Source organism: Acytostelium subglobosum (assembly GCF_000787575.1).
Source record: "Acytostelium subglobosum LB1 DNA, scaffold: scaffold5, whole genome shotgun sequence".
Taxonomy (NCBI): domain Eukaryota; phylum Evosea; class Eumycetozoa; order Acytosteliales; family Acytosteliaceae; genus Acytostelium; species Acytostelium subglobosum.
In genome coordinates, this window is record NW_012236527.1 from 286,174 (window position 1) to 300,450 (window position 14,277).

General features: G+C 42.6%; 6 protein-coding genes across 6 annotated transcripts; 4 read left to right on the forward strand and 2 right to left on the reverse strand.

Annotated features, from left to right (window-relative positions):
- Positions 1–1,886: 1,886 nt before the first annotated feature.
- SAMD00019534_028860 (hypothetical protein) lies at positions 1,887–2,877 on the forward strand (the record flags this gene model as incomplete). Its single annotated transcript, XM_012901019.1, has 3 exons — positions 1,887–1,977; positions 2,039–2,368; positions 2,438–2,877. The coding sequence occupies 3 exons, from the start codon at positions 1,887–1,889 to the stop codon at positions 2,875–2,877; spliced, it is 861 nt and encodes a 286-aa protein (XP_012756473.1).
- An 803-nt stretch (positions 2,878–3,680) lies between these two features.
- On the reverse strand, positions 3,681–4,313 carry SAMD00019534_028870 (hypothetical protein; the record flags this gene model as incomplete). Its single annotated transcript, XM_012901020.1, has 1 exon — positions 3,681–4,313. The coding sequence occupies one exon, from the start codon at positions 4,311–4,313 to the stop codon at positions 3,681–3,683; it is 633 nt and encodes a 210-aa protein (XP_012756474.1).
- A 285-nt stretch (positions 4,314–4,598) lies between these two features.
- SAMD00019534_028880 (hypothetical protein) lies at positions 4,599–6,035 on the reverse strand (the record flags this gene model as incomplete). The annotated part of the gene is made up of 6 exons (XM_012901021.1): positions 4,599–4,657; positions 4,730–5,196; positions 5,280–5,390; positions 5,509–5,593; positions 5,674–5,829; positions 5,894–6,035. Coding segments are annotated over 6 exons (1,020 nt in total), but the record flags the coding sequence as incomplete, so codon positions are not given.
- A 1,267-nt stretch (positions 6,036–7,302) lies between these two features.
- Positions 7,303–9,142, forward strand: SAMD00019534_028890 (hypothetical protein; the record flags this gene model as incomplete). Its single annotated transcript, XM_012901022.1, has 3 exons — positions 7,303–7,473; positions 7,563–7,706; positions 7,817–9,142. 3 exons carry the CDS (start codon positions 7,303–7,305, stop codon positions 9,140–9,142), a joined length of 1,641 nt encoding a protein of 546 aa, XP_012756476.1.
- On the forward strand, positions 9,007–10,728 carry SAMD00019534_028900 (hypothetical protein; the record flags this gene model as incomplete). Its single annotated transcript, XM_012901023.1, has 1 exon — positions 9,007–10,728. One exon carries the CDS (start codon positions 9,007–9,009, stop codon positions 10,726–10,728), a length of 1,722 nt encoding a protein of 573 aa, XP_012756477.1.
- A 566-nt stretch (positions 10,729–11,294) lies between these two features.
- On the forward strand, positions 11,295–13,831 carry SAMD00019534_028910 (hypothetical protein; the record flags this gene model as incomplete). Its single annotated transcript, XM_012901024.1, has 3 exons — positions 11,295–11,400; positions 11,478–11,630; positions 11,697–13,831. The coding sequence occupies 3 exons, from the start codon at positions 11,295–11,297 to the stop codon at positions 13,829–13,831; spliced, it is 2,394 nt and encodes a 797-aa protein (XP_012756478.1).
- Positions 13,832–14,277: the final 446 nt, after the last annotated feature.

The following is a 14,277-nucleotide window of genomic DNA, read 5'->3' on the forward strand; positions in this document are numbered from 1 at the left end:
TAGACATATTAATAGAATATTAATAATTCTCATTCTTTATATTTATACAAATAATAATAATAATGTTATATAACTAAGTTATAATATTAATGAAAGTTTCAAAGGAGGTCAATTTATCTTCCATTGCAATTCAATTTGTCGGTAAGTTGGAGGGTGACGACTGCAACTCCTTATCAATCGCCATCAGATCCATCCAAATGGTGTTGACAACACGGATGTGGAGGAGTCAGCCAGCCATTGGCCCTCCCAAACAGACACTCATGTGCCTTCACCAACAGAGTCGAAAGAAGACTCCGAAAAGTAGTAGGTGGTGGTAGTTGTTGGTTGGGTCTAAACAACTCCTTCCCTTCACCTTCACAATTGTAGACGTCATGTTACATGAATGAACTGGTACCCCAACGACATTGTTGGAAGGGTACTCTTGGCAGGACTAGTTTGATGTTGGGACGGCTGACTGGATACACCATTGCACTAAAATGGTAACCATTTCAAGATTTAACGGACGATTTTTTACAACAACGAATTTTCATTGGACACCAACGATCTTGATTGGTGTTTTGTTGATGGATTTGTGTGTATTGGAGCTAACTGTTTAGAAGAAGGTAATATTTAACCGAGAAGCCCGGTACAAGCTTGAWTTGATCAATCTATCAAAGTCTGATTAATCATTAACCATGAAAATAAATTGAATATTAGATGGTAACTGACTTCAAGTGATCATTACTTCTAAGTTACAGTTCATGTAGTATTAGTATGTTATGAGATTAGGAGATATAGTTGACTTTGATTAATAATTGTTGAATACATTCACTATCCTCAATTCATTCTCCACTATCCATTATCATTTCACGTCCTCCGTCCTGAGAACAAACACAAGGATCGGTTGATGGGAGGACACAAATACCTTCGCAAAATCCATAACCCATTACAGGTGTATACTCACGGGAAGGTATAATGGGTTGGTCTAGACCACTGATAACATTTATATATATTTGGTCGTGGTCATCATTATTGTAAAGGTCATGCATGCATTGAGCACAGTTCTTCTGGTTTTAGCTCAAAGTAGTAGTAAAGTGTGTGTCGTTATTGGGGTGATTGGATGAATAGATGGAATGGATTGATGGATGGAAGGATGGATGGATGGACCAATTCGAGTCTTTAGTGGTTGGTGGGGAAAGGCATTCATTCTCTTTTGTTCACATTTATTTATATGTGTGTGTACGTGAGGGGGTAAATGAATGAAACCAACTGACATCCAACAAAACAGTGTGAATGGTTATTGGGGTGGTTTGTATTCAAGATGGGTTGATCTCATCCAATCTCATTTAATTAAATAGTATTTAATTGTTGTTGACATTATTGTTGTGTTGAGTGGGTTTATAGGTTCATCGGGGTCGTCTACACAATCTTTATCACATACATTCACATTCCACTAACACACACACAAACACTCTCACTTCACTTGACACATTCATCCTATTCTGTTCTGTTCATTAACACACATTCACATTCACTTCCACTCACTCATTCACCATCTTCCTCAACTCAACTCCACGTCCACATCATCAACCTTAACACTGTTGTCACGCCTTTGAGGCCATCGAAAGAACATACAGTTAGTTAGTTTGTTAGTTATTATAATTATTCATTCATTCATACTTATAATATATATATAATTATTTCTTTTTCTTGGTTTTGGATGATTAATAGGCTCTGACGAAAGAAAGAAAGAAACAAAGGAGGAAAGGATGACAATATTGATAAAGTCACAATTGGGCGATGACAAGAGGAGATTTAGATTGAAAGAGACTAGCTTCCCATGTTTATGTTATACAATCTCTTCTTTATATTGTTTGTCAAATCAATCAATATATACCATTTCATATATGGACGATGAGAATGAGTGGATAACATTGGCATCGACAGAGGATTTGAAAGAGGCCAACTCAATCTCTCCATCATTACTCAAGATACTTGGTAAGTCTCGAGTTGCCCTTGGAATGGAATTACCAAATACTGACTATTCCTCGTTTTCCAGTTGTCAAATGCGATGAACCTGGAAGTAAGACACCTTCTTCAATGGGCCAGGTTGATGTGGATACTCAACAACAACAACATCCAAGTCAGACATCACAACATCATCAACTTCCACAACAACAACAGAACAACAAGTATATAAAGAACAATCAAAAGAATAATGACTTTATAGAGGATATTGCAATGAATATACTCTCCAATGATAGGCTCATGGAGACAATCAATTCAATACTTTCACAGTCACTTGCCGACAACCTACCATCAATTATCAACTCAACAATACCATATACCATACCAATATTAGTATCAACCATTTCCAATCTTAAGAAGAGTATGTTGTTTGTCTACCGAGGCGATCACGTGATCACGTCCCAACTAACAAAATATACAACCAATATAGATGAGAGTGAACCAAGCTCACATTCTTCAGGTTTGTCGAACAAGGAGAAGCGATTCTCTTGTTCTGCCGAGGAGAAATACCTTGAACCTTCGGCCAAGACCAGCACAGCGACACCATCATCTTTCATTACAAGCCCGAATGCAACTTCATCTACAAACAGTCACACATCAATACTCTCACAATCACTCCCTGTCTATACAATCAACAACAACCCAATCGTACTATCACCACCAATGCAATCCAATGATAGCTCGCCACTAAAGGATTCGACCCAGGAGCTAGCACCACCTCCCCAACCAGTGGATGCGCCCCTCGTCCAGGTGACCACCTCTTTGCCCTCCAGAAAGTCGTCATCTCCCATCCCATTCTTCTTTAGTCGAACGGCTACAGAGAGATCCAGCTCAATCAGAATCCAATGCGCTAAACCTTGCCAATACTGATGGTATGTTGTGTTGTCAATCATTCGTTCATTCATTCCTTGCTAACACATCAATCATTCAACAWTTCCAGAATCCCCAACAAAGAAGAGAGCTGGATCAATCAAGACATTCTTCTCGTCCATACTCAATAGTAATAGCAACAACAACAATAACAATAATAGTAACAATAGCAACAACAACAGCAGTAGCAATAGCAACAGCAACAGCAACAGCACCAACAATAATAGTAGTAGTACAAGTTCAAATAGCAATACTTTATCTGGAAGTACTTCCGGTTCCAACCCTTCATCACTGTCCAACAGCCAAGCAGTAATGGAGGACAACAGTACCACCAACACATATATCAATCCACCGACCTTTGTATCTTAATCATTCATTCATTAGAGAGTTCTAGCTCAGACCAAACCAAACAGACATTACCATAATCCAAATATATATATATATTAATATAGTACATTCATTCATTCATTCAATTCTGTTACCATGTGATTGTCTTGCTGATGCCATTGATAAAGAGTGTTGGATCCTGGCCATTGATTGAACTAAAGTTGGAGAGAGATTGAAGGACATCATTCATGTACTTTTTGAATGATTCCATGTCCTCTGCATCGTCTCCATTGTATCCATGTGCATCCATTAGACGTTTGTATTTCTCTAACCAATCTGGTCGAGTAAAGTAGTTCTTGTTGGCTAGATTGATGTTTTGATTCAATGTGCGTCTGACAATCGGTAGGAACATCCATTGTATTGGTTCTTTACAATATTGGAATGAGTCTAGTGATAATGATGGTGATCCATAGATTTTACCTCAACAATGTGATGTCAGATTTGCTCGGTGAATGGTGAATCAATGACAAGGACTTGAGTTGCGGGCACAACATGATATGTTTGATCAATGCCTGATTGAGCGAGTCTCGCTTCAGGTCTGACTTGAACTCGGACATTTGGAGTGTGGAGCATTCACTAAGGTCAAGTGTGAGCGACTGAAGCCCAGGCATATTCGTTCGAATGAGCGACAGCAACTCCTCGGGAAAGTTGGTGAAGTACGCTAAGAATCCTAAATCATAATCATGCCAAGCTTGTTTGAATGAGAGTGATCGTAGATTGGTCAACCTGTTTGAGAGCAGTGCTTTGACGATCTCTAGCTCGCTGTCAGCCATCTCGATGGTGAGTGCTTCAAGACGGTCGAGTCCCTTTGCCCAATCACCATCGTTTAATAGTTTAGTCAATTGAATGATCTTATCATCTCTAAGCTCTTCTTCGCCCTTGTCCGCATCCTCTTCATTATCGCTGTCTTCATAACACAATACACCTGATGAGTATTCAAAGTGGATTGACGTTATTTGATCCTTGTTTGAGCATTGAATGATATCCTCTATGCTACCTAAGAAATGCCCATTAACCAATGTGCTGTTGCCTACTACTACTTCATTCATATTTATACATATAACAACTACATTGGTAAAGAAATGAATGAAGTGTGACCAACTCGCGAATCCAAATTATGGACACGACCAATCAAACAACTTCGAACGAACTCTGATCACAAACTAAAAGTGATTGAATGAATGGACGTGACTGCCCTCTGTATTCGGTATAATGGTGTATCATTCGTGACATTGTTCGTCGTTCCATTCGAGTGATCAATCAATCCAATTCAATCCAATCCAAGCCAATCCAAGCCAATCCAGGTCAATCCCATCTCCACATCATCACAATTATGATGCAGATGTGTAGAAGTATCTTGTCCTGAACACATTGATGTAGTTGAGGAACACGTCTAATTGATTGTTTGATTGATCGAGTTAGTTATTAAATGGGTGAGCGGGTCGTCCGGACGACGATAACTTACTAACTAATATCTTGATAAGAGGGATCTTCTTGAAGAAGTTGAGTATCCTAAAGACAATACCATCGCTGATGAAGCGGTCGTAGAATGGCGAACGCAGTACGTAGTATATGAACTGGTTGCGACGTCGCTTGACCTCGATCATCTCGAGCTGACTCATCGTCGCCTGTTTGGTAATGGTGGCATACTCGATGACGGCCAGACTGACGTACTCCATCAACAGGGACACGACCCACGGTCTCCACGACTTCTTGCCGCAGTTCCAACGCAGCACGGCGTAGATGAGCGGGCGTAGAATATACAATAGTTCGCCAATCACCTTGTTGTTGTAGTCTCTTGGCGAGACTGGTGGCAGCAGTGGGATCAGAGTGGAGTTGTCGTGTGCATCATTATTGTTCTCTTCGGACTGCAATTGATCTTGTAGTGTCTGTCGTCTACCCTCGTATGGGTTCCTTCTGTTTATGATGTTGCTATGTACAAGTGACGACGTAAGTATAAGTGGATGGGGTAATCCCGCCTCTCACGTGCCATCATCAGTCGTAGTAGTAGTTACCTCTTGGATTTACTTCCAAGTGCCTGGATATCCTGTGATGGTACATGGAATGAGTGATGGATCAGCATGTTACCATTCGTTTTGAATAACAACTTGATCCTTAGTAGTGCTCTGTTAGGATTGGATGATGAGACAAGTGTCAATCGATTGATCATGATGTTCAATGACACATCCACGTCACGTCCACGTCCAATGTGCCTCGCGAGATGATTGAATGAATGAAAGTTACTTTAGAGCTTCGATTGTTATGATTGCTGGCCACTTTGTCCTACGCTTATCGCCTGTTGAGCTTGCCAACACCTCAATACACAACTCTATAAACATAAGAATCATGAATGAGTGAATGAGTGAGTAACAACATCATCATTGCCGTCGTCGATGATGATCAACATACCAAGGTTCTGTATTACTACAATCCATTTAAGTAGGTGTAGATAGTATGGAGGTGGCACCGTTTCATTCTGAGATGTTGTCGACTGATTATGTGACAGCATCATCTTTGAAGATGCATAATCGATATAAGTCTGGAATAAGTTGGTTGCGCTATATACTGTTTATGTTTGAATGAATGTCAACATCTATGATTGATTGATTGATTGATTGACGACACATACTTGCTTCAAGCATGAGCTCAGAGTCACCAAATCGTCCTGGTATAAACACCAATAAGTTCTTGAGCAATGATAACTGATCGCCATGTTCCATCAGGAACAAGTTAACCTTGTGTTGAATGCTTGATGTTGATGGTTTATTCATCGTATATGTCTTATCAAGTTATTTATCTCTTACTAGATTGATGAAGTTGTAATCATTGAGTCATCAAATGAATGAATGAATGTGAATGAATGAACAAGTTGCTGGCACAATTGTGAATGAAGTTTGTAATAAAGGGGTGGGTTTCAAGCCCTTTTTTAGAATTGTTTGAATCAGATCAGGTGATCAATGTCGTCATCATCAAATAATATTAGTATATATATATTTATATTTATATTTTATTATCTTTGATAACATTATTATTAATCATAATAATATGAATGAATATGAAGTTCAATCTCTGTTGATGAGTCTGAATTGCATTTAAGACCATTCATTTCCAATTTGGTTCATCTAGTTTAGGCCCACCTCACATTAACACACACACACAAACACACCATCATCCAACCAAACATGGACAATGATTAATGTATTTAGTAATTAAATGACCAGACACATAATTGTTCATCCTATATTACCTTAATCTTAATACCTATTTATATCTAATAATTAATTATTAATAACAATAATATTATTTAAATGAGAGTAAATAAATAAGTCTACAACTCACTCATTCTTCAATTAATCAATCAATTTAATCATCTAACAATTAATAATTATATTATAAATAATAATAATGAGAGTCATCGTACCAAATCAACAATTAGTATTGGATGTTGGAGATCCAGGTGTTACAACATTAATCGATGTTAAGAAATCAGTCAATGATCAATGTGGTACACCACCAGAGCAACAATGTGTATACTTTAACAACAAACCATTATCACCTAGATGTGATAAGAAAACCCTGACCAAACTACATATTGACCGTGATTCAGAGGTATATTATTAATCAATCATATTCAATCATATTCATTCTATGATATAATAATACTAACTTTCAAATATAAATATTGATTGATAGATTGAAATAAGATACAACATGAAGGGTGGATGTGGATGTGGAGTTGATATATGTGGCTGTGGAGTGGAGGCTTGTTGTTCAATATTGTAAATAGATTCCCTCATCATCACACCTGTAGCTAGTCCTTCATCATGAGTGGGGACAAGTCATCATGGTCTTGGCGCAAAGAAACACACAAATCTTCAAAAAAACATAAATAATCAATAATCATCTGAGTGTTCATCAATCAAACACACACTTGTCATTCATTTTTTTTTACAAACTTAACTTATAGAGATATAAATAAATATTTATATATATTGAGATAGAGGTAGAGAGAGAGAGAGAGAGAGATATATATATATAATGAATCCACCTTCTCAGACTCAAGTACAGGTGTTGCAACAGCCACCGATGCCAATGGCTCCATCGCCTTCAATGACATCAATGGCCACCACTCCCTCTACATCATCACAGGGCGCAGTGCCAATCAATCAACAAAAGACTCTTGAGTTGACTCAAGACTCTGTAAAGAAGGTAAACTTTATTATTATTATTGTTTGATTAATGGGCCATATCTAACATAACAAATTAATGAATGAATGATCATTCAATATATACTTTAGTTACTTGATGAGAATACCTTAATTATATTCACGGTATTGGAGAATCAGAACTCAATTAGAATGGAAGATTGCGTCAAGTATCAACATAAGTTGCATTATAACCTGTTTAATCTTGCAAAAGTAGCTGATCAACAACAGCAACAAGTATGTCAATCAATCAATATCAATCAAATCAAGTGATCTGATCAAATGATCGACCGATCGATCGGTCAAACATATTCATTTCTAACAAAATGATCATTTATATCATCTAGGCTAAAGCACAGGCCCTGGCGCAACAACAACAAAAGGCACTTCAACAACAAGGAGCTTCAGGACAAACTGGTTCGGTGCCAACTCAGGGAGGAGGTCAAACTACACCTGGTGCACCTTCTGGCTCATCAGAGTCTGGCTCACATCAGCCGCAACAGCAACAACTTCCAACAGCAATGCCCACAACACCACCACAGAATGGTACGCCAACGAATGGTGTCCAAGTCCAAATGATGCCACAACAGGTCCAGTCACCATTGATGCAACAGCAACAGACTGGTGTATCGCCCGGTCAACAACCGCAGGTTGGTCATCAACAACCCCAACCCTCACCTCCCATGACACAGACTCAGCAGCAGCAGCAGCAGCCTCAGACATCACATGGACAACAGATGGTTGGAGGTGGCTATGGACAAAACCAGGCTCAACTCTCGCCTCAAATACCAAAGCAACAGCAGCAACCACAGCAGCCAACGACTGGGCCACAACAGCATTCGGTCGTGTCACCCGTGCAGGCTCAGCAGCAGTCTTACAACTCACCAATCCCCGTTCACATGAAATCACCAATGGTTTCACAGCAGCAGTCGTCAGTCGGCGCCGATGTCATGACGTCTCCGACCAACTCCAATGTTCATATCTCTCCAAACATCAATCAGCAACAGCAACAGCAGCCCCAGCAACAACAACAGAACACGCCAACATATTATACACCACCTCAGTCACAACAACAACAACAACAACCAACTACTCCACAACAACAACAACAACAGGCGCAACAGAAGCAACAACAGCAACAACAACAACAATACAGTTATAATACACCTCCTCAACCTCAACAACAAACATCTGCCCAGCTACTATCACCTCAAGCAACACAAGCATCTTCATCGCCCCAAAACCAACAGATCACATCTCCACAGCCTCAACAACATGTCCAGACACAGCAACAAGGTTCACCATTGGCGGGCCAGACTATGATGCAGCCACCACAACAACAGCAGAACACGTCCATCCATTCACCACTGGCACAGACTACGATGCAGCCTCAACAACAACAACAATATCAACAACAGCCGCAACAACAATATCAACCACAAGTGCAGCCAGGTTCAAATTGGTGGTCGCAGCCCTCAACAACCCTCAGCAGCCAACAACCTCCAACAACAACCAACATCCACAACAGCAGCATCAGATGCAGCAGCAGCAGCCACAACAACAACAGCCACAACAAATGCAACCTCCACAACAACAACAGACCATTCATCAACAACAACAGCAGCAGCCACAACAACAACAGCAAGTTCCAATGCAACAGCCACAACAGATGATGCAACAGACCGTTCCACAGTTACAACAACGACACGCACAGTTGCAACAACAGTCTGGTCTAATACAGACCAACATCAACAAGATACAGGGCTACCTCAAGCAATTGACGACGCCTGGCGCCCCATTGCAACCAAATGCCGAGGCTGCCATCCCCAAGCTGCGAACCGATCTGAATACCCTCGTGAATCAACATCAGCAGGTGCACCAAATCATGTCGCATTTGACACAACAGATACAACAACAACAGCAACAACAACAAGTACAACAACCTCTACAGCCTCAACAACAGCAACAACAAATTCCACAAGAGCAACAACAACAATCAATGATGCACTATCAACAACAACAACAACAAGCTCAACAACAACAAGCTCAGCAGCAACAACAGCATCAAGCTCAGCAACAACAACAACAACATTTGTTGGCCCAACAACAACAACAACAACAGCAACAACAGTTGCAAATGCAAGCCCAGGCCCAGGCCCAAGCTCAAGCTCAAGCCCAAGCACATGGTCAGGTCCAAGTCCAACCAACACAACAACAGATACAACAACAACAACAACAACAACAACAAATGCAACCACCTCTACAGGGCCAGATGATGCAGGGTCAGATGCCAGGCCAGATGATGCAGGGTCAGATTCCAGGCCAGATGATGCAGGGGCAGATACAGGGACAGATCCAGCCTGGACAACAGGTGCTTCAATCGCCACAACCTCAACAGATTGTACAGCCACAACAACAGACATTCATCCAACCTAACGTCTACCAGCATCAGTTGAAGCTGCTCAATGACAGGTTCGTCCAGCTGAACACCAATCTCCAGACGTGCCAGCAACACATGGTGCACCTTCAGTCGCAGCCACAGATGCCCAACGTCCAGCAGCAGATGTCTGGCCTGCAGGCACAGATGAATGCCGATCGACAACATCTGCATAACATCCAACTCATCCTAACATCATCTCAACCACAGCAACAATTGTACATCCAACAACTCATTCAACAGCAGCAACAACAACAACAGATGCAACAAGTACAGATGCAACAGCAGCAGCAGGTACAGCAGCAACAGATGCAACAACAACAAGTACAACAACAGCAACAACAACAATCAATGCCACAGCCCATGGCCATGGCAAAGAATCCTTCATCACCGCCTGTGTCAACCAAGGTCGAGAAGAAGAGCAGCAAGACAAAGGAGAAGTCATTGTCGTCTCATTGGACGACCGAGGAGCATACACTGTTCCTGGAGGCCGTCGCCAAGTACGGCATCAAGGATTACCATCAGATATCACAGCACGTCAAGACGCGTAATCATAACCAGGTGCGCACTCACGTTGCCACCTACAACAAGAACCAAAAGAAGGATGCGCTAAAGTCGTCGACGACCAGCGCCAGCACACCACAGACGTCCGAGACCTTCTCGTCGCCCTCACTTCCAATACCCAGTTCGCCACCATCCCAACAATCACCGCCAGCCGAGAACACAGCCGCCACACCAATTTCACAGCAACAACAACAATTACATCAACAACAGCTACTACAACAACAACAACAGCTTGCTGGTGGCACTGTGCAGTTCTAGTGTTTGTTTGGCTTGTTCAATGGCAACCAACATCCAAAGGTCCAGACCCAGTCCCGTCAGACAAACGAAGGAATAAACAAACTCAAGTTTACCATGACTGTCATCCACATTCAATCAATCAATCAATCACATTGAGTGTGTGAACCCTCCCTTTTTCATTCGCGACAAACATTCCCACTCACTCAATCAGACAAACAATCAAACACATTCACACACTTACTCACACAGATAAACAGATACAGATACAGATACAAAGATACAGATACAATACTCTCTCTCTTGTTATATATTGCAATCACTATTTATAACACTTGATATTGAATCAATCAATACGATACGTGTTACTGGTTACTTCGTGTACAGTTTGTGGAAGGTATGACATTATTGACAACCTGTCGAATCAATCAATCAATCAATCACGATACATGAATACATGCATGCATGCCCGAATACTCACTCATTAACAGAACCCATTCATTCATTCATTCATTTATTCATTGCAGTATATCAGTATCTATCTAAACCTAGGTTTACAGACGTCAGATAATCAACAAGAGTAGAAGAAGATGTCAATGGTTGTAGGCCAAGAGTCAATACTACTATGGGCTCAATTGAGAACCAGAGGATATGGGAATGTCAAGGTACAAGACTTCTCAGATAGTTGGAGTGATGGTATGTTGTATACAACATTGGTACTCAATCACATCACATCATATCGCTCACTCATTCATTCAATCAATCAATCAAAGGACTGGCATTCTGTGCACTTATACACTCCTATGAAGGAGACAAGCTGTTTAAGTTTGATGAACTCAAGACAATGGGCAAGAGGGAGTGTCTACAGCTTGCATTGAACACAGCAACCAAGATAGGTATACCCGATCTCTTGGACCCAGAGTTCAGTATGTTGTCAATCAAACGTCACATGATCAAACATGTTACTAACTCACTCACTCAATCAATCAAAGTGATGATCCCAGGTGGCATGGATAGGAGATTGATCACAACATATCTCTCATTGTTATACAATCATTATAAGAAGGCATACCCTGTGGCTGGTGACACGTCCACATCAAAGAAGGGTAGCAATCTTAGCATTCATGATATCAATAGTGAGCAGCTGACCAAGCTACTCATGAGAGAGCGTGAGAAGCGCAAGCAGGCAAGTGCCGCACAGGTCAAACCAAACATTGACCCGGTCCTCGCGGCAAAGCGTGCCGAAGAAGAGAAGCAACGTACTGAGCGACGCAAGAGGATTGAGGAGGAGGCCCGCCAGCGTCGCGAAGAAGAGGAGCTTCGCAAGAGACAGAGCTTGGAGGAGCTCAAGCAGCAACAAGGCATAGACACCGTGGAGAAGACAACATCGGCCAACGACCTGAAGAAGAGGATCAGAGAGATGGAGGTCATCGAAAAGCTGCGCCAGAAGGAGGACGAGGAGCGACGCTCGAGGAAGAGTCTGGAGCGACCGGACAAGCGCACATCTCAATCAATCACACCGGAGCAACTGCAGCAGCAGATGAAGGAGTGGGCCGAGGAGGAGGCGTCCGAGGAGCGCAAGAAGAAGAAAGCCGAAGAAGAGCGACAACGCGAGATCAAACTGCTGGCCACCATGACCGAGAAGGAGAAGAAGCGCTACATGCTCGAGATTGAACAGAGGAGGATCGAGACCAGACGATTGGAGCGTGAGAGGACTAAGCAGATGCGTGAAGAGCTCGTCAAATCCGAGGAGGACAAAGAAATTGAAGAGCGCAGGAAGGAGCGAGAGAGAGAGAAGGAGAGAAGGACCCAGGAACGCGAAGCCAGAGAGAAGCAAGAGCGTGATGAGCGCGAGAGGGAGGCTGAACAGGCCGCCCAGAAGGAACGTGAGAAGCGCGCGCTCAGAGAGAAGGAGAGAGAGCAGAAGGAGCGACTGGAGAGACAACAACGCGAGAAGGACTCACTGGAGAAGGCCGCCCGTCAAGAGCAACGTGAGCGTGAGCTGTTGGACAAACGTATACAACAAGAGAGGATGGAGAAGGAAGCAAGACGTCTGGAGCGACAGAAGAAGGAACAGGAAGAGATTGAGGACCAAGAGTTGTGGGAGCGTGAGCGCGAAGAAAGAGAACGCGAAGAGGAGCAACAAAGAATGGCCGTCGTCGAGAAGTTCCTTGATCCACGCGAGTACAAGAAGGTCCAGGAGCGAGTCAAGGAGCTGCGCGATAAAGACGATACAGACTTTGAGGAGCAAAAGGAAAGAGAGCGCGAACAGAGACGCAAGGAAAAAGAGCGCAGAGACCGCGAGGAAAAGGAGAGAGAGGACCGCGAGCGTGAGGAGAGAGACCGCGAGAGAGAGAACAGAAGAAAAGAACGCGAGCGCCGCGAGAAGGAGGCAAAGGATCGCGAGGAAAAGGAAAGACTGGACCGCGAGAAGGAGAGAGAGAACAGAAAGAAGGAGCGAGAGATGAAGGAAAAGGAACAGAGAGAGCGCGAGCAAAAGGAACGCGAAGAGAAGGAGCGTGAGCGTGATGAGCTGAACAAGAAGAATGAGGCCAGGAGGAAGCAAAAGGAGAAGGAGGACCAGGAGAAGGACCGCGTGGAGCTGGAGAAACTCAAGAAAGAGAAGGTGGCCAAGGAGAAGGAGCGCGATGAAAAGGTGCGCGAGTCTGCCAAGGTGCTGGACGACTATGAGATCGCCAAGCTGAAGCGCGAAGAGGAGCGACGTCTCAAGCGTGAGCAAATCGAACGCGAGATAGAGGAGGAGAAGAAGAGGATGGAGGCCGAGAAGGAGGCCCGCAGACAACTTCGTAACGAGCGACGTGGAATCGAAATATCGAGCTCATCATCGTCTGAGAACCTAAAGACACCAGTCATCAGCAGCCCCGTGTTGCCAGCCACGCCAGAGAAGGCACCCTCCACCAAGGAGGAGTACTTTGAACAGAAGCGACGTGAGCGTGAGGCCAAGAAGAAGGAGCTGGAAGAAGAGGAGCGCAGGATTGAGGAAGAAAGAAAGCGCAGGATTGAGGAAAGGCGTCTGGAGCGCGAGCGCAAAGATCGAGAATTGGCTGAGGAGCAGAAGCGACTGGAATTAGAGCGTGAGGAAAGGCGCAAGAAGCGTCTGGGCTAATTAGGTTCCAAGTCCACCACTACTAGCTGGCCAACAAGTCTGTTTAACAAGTTGTAATATTAATTTAGAGTAGTATGAATAAATCAATGCCCTATCATTTGTATCATGAATAGTCATCAATATTCTGTTAACAAGTAATCATTTATTTATTTATTTATTTAAGTATTATCACAATTTGCAAATCAAATCTATCAATCAAATTTAGTGTCACTTCTGTAGAAACTATGGTACCAATCAGAGCCTCTGAAATTTCCATGTTTCTGACAGAGACCCTTGTATTTATCTTTATTCTTGCATAGTTCCTTCTTTACCTCTTTAATTACATCCTTGTCGCAAATCGCTGATGCCTCTTTACATGACTTTCCACCTTCCACTTTGCATCGTTGCATTAACATTTGGCATTTGACATTGATCTCCGCTTCAGTCATATTCCTTATACAAATACA